General features: G+C 31.5%; 1 protein-coding gene across 4 annotated transcripts; it reads right to left on the bottom strand.

Annotated features, from left to right (window-relative positions):
- Positions 1-1,869: 1,869 nt before the first annotated feature.
- On the bottom strand, positions 1,870-6,886 carry LOC110601045 (probable transcription factor KAN2). Of its 4 annotated transcripts, none has more exons than XM_021738036.2 (6): positions 5,892-6,884; positions 5,608-5,684; positions 4,659-4,704; positions 4,387-4,543; positions 3,401-3,464; positions 1,870-2,446 (listed from the first exon to the last, which is right to left on the bottom strand). In XM_021738036.2, the coding sequence occupies exons 1-6, from the start codon at positions 6,544-6,546 to the stop codon at positions 2,324-2,326; spliced, it is 1,122 nt and encodes a 373-aa protein (XP_021593728.1). In that variant the 5' UTR covers positions 6,547-6,884; the 3' UTR covers positions 1,870-2,323. The 4 variants fall into 4 exon arrangements, 3 of the variants coding, with proteins under 3 accessions (XP_021593728.1, XP_021593729.1, XP_021593730.1); XM_021738037.2 differs by having other exon boundaries at positions 3,401-3,461; XM_021738038.2 differs by lacking the exon at positions 3,401-3,464 and having other exon boundaries at positions 5,892-6,885.
- Between the last annotated feature and the right edge of the window lie 628 nt (positions 6,887-7,514).

The following is a 7,514-nucleotide window of genomic DNA, read 5'->3' as shown; positions in this document are numbered from 1 at the left end:
AAATATTGAATTTATTGTTTCTTGCATCATAGATAAATATAGAAACAAGTTCTCGCCTTCTCTTGGTGAGCTAAGTAAAGGGGAGAGGATAAGAAATTTTTCAAATTTTTAAAAGTTTCGACGAACTCTTCCCAAAACAAATTTAACTTCAAAAATAGGAAACATCTTTTGGCGAAATATGATATAGGGTGACGTTTGGACCGGGTAATAGAAACATGATATAAACCACCCTAAAGCTGTCACATGCCCGTTTAGTTTCTGGATGTTGTTAATGCACTTAGGTGCTTCCATATAATGTATTATTTTAATTTTTTTTACATTAGCTTCTATACCCCTTTTAAAGAGAATATTTTATAGTTTTTATTCCAAAAGTATACTTTTTAGGGTTTAGTTTCATATATGTTTTGTCTAATAAGTTTAGGACCTGTTGAATATCATTCGGGTGGTCTTCCAAGTCACGATATTTTACCATCATGTTGCCTACATAAGCCTCCACTATAATCCTAATCAAGTCCTTAGAAGATCTCAGTTACGAGCCTTTGATATGTTGTCCCTGTATTTTTTAATCCAAATAACATTATTTTATAACAAAAAATTCCTGTCAGTAATAATTTATTTACGAAAAATAATTTGTACTATTATAATCTAGAGATATGTTTATAAAATATAATTTGTATTTTGAAATTTTTTTATGAAATATAGAAAAGATTTTTTTAACAAAATAATTTATTTTCTATTCATTAGTTTTAATTTAAAAATAAAATATATTAATAAAAATTCTATGATTTTTAAAATATAGAAGATGATTCGCTCTTTTGAAAAAATAAAATTATTTTCTTTAAAATTATTTGATTTTTTTTAACTATAAAAATATTTTTTATTAACTAATTTTTTTAATATCTAAATGTTAAAATATGTAAAAAATATTTTTTTTAAATTATTTTTTTGAAATAAATAGAGGGTAAATTACTCAATAATTCAGTAAAAGTTAAATAATTGATTCTACTTGTATCTACGTTTGGAAAATTAGGCTTACTATGTGGTCTTAGCACGTTCATGGAAGCTTCCTCACATAATGAAAGATGCATTCTTCTTTTCGTAAAGCTAAATTATTATATTCTCAGCTTTATCCTTTCTGAATTTAAAGTTGATAAAGTTAATCATTACAAAAATAATTAATCTTCTTAGAGTGACATCAAAGTTTTGGAATTTCGGCATTTTCTGGTCCAAAACTTCAGCATCAAAATGAGTACTAAAGGTTTTTTTTTTTTTTTTTCCTTTACTTTTATTTTATGTATTTCCTGTCACACTGAATTTAAATTGAAAAATTTTATAATTTCTCAATTGTAATCAGTGAGTAATATCTTTTGCCGAAAATAAGATTTTATTATGCTATTTAAATTATTTCATTTTCATGCGTCACATGATTTTTATTTTATTTTATTTCAGAATATTATTTATTTTCTTTTTTTATATTATAATTAAGTATATATTAACTATAATTATATTTTATTTTATTTTATTTTCAATATAATTTATCATTAATTGTTTATTTCAACATAATTTTATCTTATTATTTTATTTTCAACATAATTAAAATTCAAACTATATTTTAATATTTAATTCAATTTATATGTTATCAATAATGATTTTATTGTTTTAATAAAATTTAATGTTTTTATTTTATATTAAACATATATATAATTGAAAAATTGATAAAAAAAAAACCCTCTAACTAAAATAATTATCATTTCTTAATTTTGCATGAAAAAATAAATTTGACAAATTATGTAATTGAGAGAATATTTCATATTCTCACAGAATTCCTTTTCAAAGAGTAAAAAATGTGAGAATGGCTAGGAGACATGCTTTTGGTAAAAATAACAAAATATTCTTGTGAAGGTAAAGTGCTCCATTACAATAACCAATTGGATCACCTCTCTCTCTCTATCTGTCTATCTAAATCCCTTTCTTTGCCCTTCTCGCTTTTTGCCTTTCAGGAATTTGCTTTCTCACTTAAGAGTGCACAACATACAAAATCAATCAGGCTTCATATTTACGTAGGAATATAATATGTTAATTTGGATCTCACAGCTTCACAGGAAAGACATGCTTTTTCGTCTTTCCTTTTGTTGCTTTCTGTCTATCTTGTCTCCATGTCTTTCTTTAGCTCTCTTTTTCTTTTCTTTCCTTTTTCTCTCTTTTTCTTTTCCTTTTCTTTTATTCTCAGATTTTCTCAGCTGGGTACCTGATTCTCTTCACCAGTCCCCATGAGAGATATAATGATTTCAAAATGATAGTACACAGTGGGTTGGTTAACTCATCAATGTGGCCTGCCCAAGGTGAACTCCAAATTAGGCTTCTTGGGGTTCGTCCAAGAAAGCGTTGATGAGCTTACATCTGATATTCTTTCATGGCTTAAGCACTTTGGATCCATGTCCTTCGGCTGTTGCAAATAAAATAAATAAATAATTAATTAATGAATGATCACATATACAAACAACCTAAGCAGGAAGATACGGAAGGGCAATAAGTGGCCTTCTTAGCGCACAAGGGAAGTGTGTGAAGATAGAATAGGAAGGACTGTTTTTTTTAAAACGTATATCGAAAATTGAGAGAGTAAAACTTAAAATATCTTAAATTTATTCAGATTCACTTACTACTACGAAGCTAACCCTGCAAGTGCGAGCGTAATTACAAGAATATTTTGACTAGAGAAATAATAGGATATTGAGAGAATTATTATCAAGTTCGGTTTTTAAAATTATTTAATTAAAATATTTTTATATTTTATAAAATTAAAATTTTTAATTTTTTGGTCAAATAAAGTTATATAAATTAAATATAATAAATAAATAATTCACCCCAGAATATTTATGAAGGGAAAAAAATTGAGAGAGAGAACATTTTGAAAGCCTGCTATAAAGTGTGTCTGTCCAGCTCTTGGCTAATTCATCAGCATTATTCTATGACACTGTACTATTATTATGCGATTGACCTATCTCTTGCTACCTCATTGACCTAAAATATCAGAAAATGGGGGCTTAGGTTTTAGGTGATAGGATGCAGATTAATAATGGAGACAGAAATTCAACCCTTCTTTTAGAAAAATGGGAATTTTTTTTTCTTAAGCTTTCCACATCAAAAGAACACATTTCTCCACACCTCTTCAGATCTTCCAAAAATACAAAATTCCCCATGAATTCATTTAATTTCCTTAAAGAAAAAAAGAGAAGAGCTTTTGAAAGGCATCTGCCTTTCTTTTCTCTTTCTAATTTGCATGACTTAATGAAGAAAGAATGAAGCTTTTCTTGAATTATTCCAACAAACATCTCTGCATGACGAATAAAATTTTGAAACTGAAGGACAATTTGGGAAACAAAGATTTGAGATTCTGTACCTCAGGACATGGTAAGTTTTCACCAGAATCCTTTGATTTCACATGCAAACAAGCTGCTTCCCTGCTGTTACAAACCAACAGATTGCGAGAATATTTCCTATCAGTGGAAGCCATGCAGAAGAAAGCTATCTTTTACTGACTTTATTTATAGTTTCTTCACTTTATATTTTATTATGCTGAGAGATATAGTTGAACTCAACGCATGTGATAGCCCATTACCAACAACAACAGATTACAAGGAAGTTTCAAAGGTCATATAGCTTTGGCACCATGATTTCCACTCATGGGGCTATCACAAGGTCTTAGCTTTGAAACGAAGTTTTCCAATTGTAGGTCCCATTAGAATAGCTCTAAATCTGAACCCACAAAATCCAAAGGAAAGACATATCTTCATTGTTTTAGGTGGATATGTGTCTAATGAGACTTGGAATGGTAGGAAAGAGTGGCTGTTTTCTTTTACTTCCTTTTCACCGCAACTAGAGGAATAGTTATAATTACTCCATGTGAAGTTTCAGTCCTCATGGTCGTGGACAGACGGAACAAAGCAGTGAAATCATGATTCCTCTCTTTGTTGTTTATTGCATGTAACTGTGTTCGTATTTGGTGAGTGAGGAGAGAGTCTTTAGAATAAAATTCTACACACAGATAATCACTACCCCCAAAAATATAATTTCATTTTGTACTGTTTTGCTTTGAAGTAATTCATCCAACATCCTATAGCTTCACCTTACAAAATGCACGAATTTCAAGGACTTTATGGTAGGTTAGATTTACTCTTTTTTTATGATAAAGCAAATGAAAAAAAAAAAAAAAGATGGAGAGAGAAAACCATGAATGATAAGATAGCAGAAGAAAATTATTGAATAGGTAGTGTCACCAATCACGGCGAGATGAAATAAGGTGGATCAACTATTTTGGACAAGTAGTTCACCTTGATCAAATCTAAATTGGCACAAAGGTGTAGAAGAGTTGGACAAGTAGTTCACCTTGATGAATTATTGCTCCAGAAGCCATGAAAGTTCTTATTTTCCTGGTGACCACTTGGTCTTCCTTGTTGCATTTCAGGCCTTGAGTTTTGAATGTCAAACATCAAATCTTCAGAAGTATCTCCAGATGATACATTATCAATTACGTCTGATTGTCCTGTGTATAAAATGACGAAAGAATTTATGAAAATGAAAAAAAAAAAAAAAGAGGGAAAATCAAAACTTATAGATTAACATAACTTGAATGTATACAAAAGAATATATTCATTAACCTGATGAAGCTGCTGCTTGATCCGTTGTCTTCACTGTCCGATACATCTGCAGTAACATTTCCAGAAACTTTCAAGACTACATTATTGATTGAAATAGCCATTAGAATTAATTACCGAACAATAGAAATGCAGACAAAGGTAAAGCAAGAAAATATAGCCAACATACTGTTGAGCATACTGCGACATGGCCATTAGCAGTGCAAGTACGAATGTGATATGGCCATTAACATTTATGCTCAATTAAATGCACATACATGCATGTATGGATGTATGTCAATAACCGTGGTTAAGAATGTGTGGTTAATAAACCCATCTGATGAAGATATCATTGAGAAATGATGGTGTTCTGTACTTGTTTATTAATTCTTTCTTTTTTTTTTCCTTGGGTGTAGGAGAAAATGTTTTTAAAAGAAAAAGTAATTAGACTGAGTGTAAGCTTGTCGTGGCTTGGTTATGACTCAATGAATTCCTTGGGCTTTGTCTGTCTTGATTTCTGAGATTGATAAAACTCTCTCTCTATCTCTCTCTCTCTCTCTCAGTAGCTGCGTGTTATTGATATTTACTCGGTCTGGTCCGTTCTTCCACGCAAAAAGCTGTTTATTAGCTACCATCACCATCAGATCTAGTAGAAAAAGAAGTGCCTAAGGATTTGAGAGAAACCTCTGCAGCGAAACATTGGAATTTGAAACGTATGTATTAAAACCTTCCAGTAATGCAGGTTATTAAAAAGCAAATTCAGCTTATGGGTACTCATAATGCTACATCAAATTTACACTATACCACAAGCATTTGGCATAAAAAGTGAAAAGAAAATTCAACTGCAACTTCAAGTATTCAACGTTTCTTCAAGTACACAGTAAAAAAAAGAAATTCTTTAATTTTCACAGAATTTAAGTACAAACAGTGGAAAACCCAAGTGAGAGATTATTAAAGAAGATGGTTATTTTACCTGTAAATGAGATTTAACATGCGCCAAGGTGAGATCTTTCACATCCATGAGCTCAAGAACTGACTTGGGTGTAGCCCCTAAACCACACAAGCATAAGAGAAGAAGAATGAGGAGAATATGGGTAAAATTTTTTCCACATGTTTCTCTTTGTACGTTATCGAGAATGTTAAGGTAATGAATAAAAATGGTGCTGGAATTTAAAGCAAAGAAAAAACAATCTATAAAGATAAAAAGAAAGCTAAAAAGCAAGCCTTGGGAAAAGCAAGAAAAACAATGAATCATACTTTCGTGGCCACCCAACAGCTCAACAGCATGAACAAAGCGAGCATGAAGGGTAGAAGTCCACCGCATCCTCGGTGCTCTCATGCTGCGTTTAGCCGGAAATCTGGACATCAATCTTGATCTCATCAAACCTGGAGACTTATAGGGACTAAAATTTGAAGAGCTCGAGTTATTCGTTACCAAAGAAGAATTTTGAGAACCAGTACTATCCAAATGTTGTTGAGAGAATGAAAGGGGAGGGGGAGGGTTTTGGTATATAGGAATCCCTCTGATGGGTCTCAAGAAACCAAGCTCTTGGCTTTGCCCTTGCTGCTGCTGCTGCTGATGGAAGACGGGATTGTGGTGGTGATGATGGAGTTGGTGTTGGTACTGGTTTTTTTGGAAGGAACGGAAAAGATTGTTGTCATTGTAACTGCTAGTGTTTTGGTGTAGGTCAAAATGGTTGGATTTAGACTCAGAAACCCTTGGATTTGATAGTGAAAGCTCAAAATAGGTATCAGGTTTTTCCATTGAAGACGTAGTGTTTCTGGAGTCCAAAGCTCTCTTCCAGAATCCCAAATCCATCTCTTCTTCTGTTCTTCTCCATGCTGTTGTGGGTTTGCTGTTTGGTGGCCTGATTTGGAGAGATAAATCCAATTGTGCTGGAAATAGTTCCATTTGAGCAACCAAACAAGTTTGTAGGTCTCTTTATCTCCTTGTCTTTGTTACCGTTGTTTATGTTCCAAAAATAAGGCAAATAGGAGAGAGTATATTTGTCAAGGATCAAGAATGATGAAGTGGGTGGAGGTTGAGGATGATTTGGCAAAAGGGTTTTAGAAATTTTTCAGATAAGATTTTCTGGGTTTTCTATGGGATGGAATATCAATTTGAGAGGAGTAGTTGAGAGATTTCAGATAGAGAAAAGGAGAGAGAGAGAAGAAATGACAAGGTATGAAGTGAATGGTTGTTTCTTTTGTGTGAAGTATATGTGAGAAAATGACACTTGAGGGGCTACAAGACGGGGAGAGAGAAAGAAATATGTTTGTTTTTGTGGACATGGGGTACGGTACTAAATGCAGAAAAAAGAAAAAAAAAAGAAAAAAAAATAAAAATTTTGGGAGTTTGATTCCATTTAACTTCAAATCTCTTTTTAACCCTTGTTTTCTTTTCTCCTTTGTGGAAAAAAGAAAAGGAAGAGTTATTGTAAACTTTTAACGTGTGCATTTGTTCCCCAACGACAACAAGTCATATACTTTTTATTTGTAAATCCCCTCACCCATTCTAGGGTTTCTTAATCTCCAATTTACTGCCATTCATTGTGGTCGTCATAACTTCACAATTATTATCTCCCCTCATTATTAGGGTGGGCTCGTGGTCGGCATAAAATTATTCGTGGATAGGGTTGAAATCGAAAAAATCAACTCAATTGAATTAATTTAAAAATTCAGTTTGATTTTTTATTTATTTTAATTCGATTTGATTTTTAATTTTAAAAATTTTAATTATTTCGGTTCGGTTCGATTTTAGTCAGAGAAAAATAAAAAAATATAACCAAACCGATTAGTGATAATAGTATATTATTTTCAATAATGTAATGATATTAAATCATATTAAAATTAAAATATTCCAATTAAATTTTAAAATAT

Source organism: Manihot esculenta, chromosome 15, assembly GCF_001659605.2.
Source record: "Manihot esculenta cultivar AM560-2 chromosome 15, M.esculenta_v8, whole genome shotgun sequence".
NCBI classification, from domain to species: Eukaryota; Viridiplantae; Streptophyta; class Magnoliopsida; order Malpighiales; family Euphorbiaceae; genus Manihot; species Manihot esculenta.
Note: the sequence above shows the minus strand (reverse complement) of the source record. Positions and strands in the feature narration are given on the sequence as shown.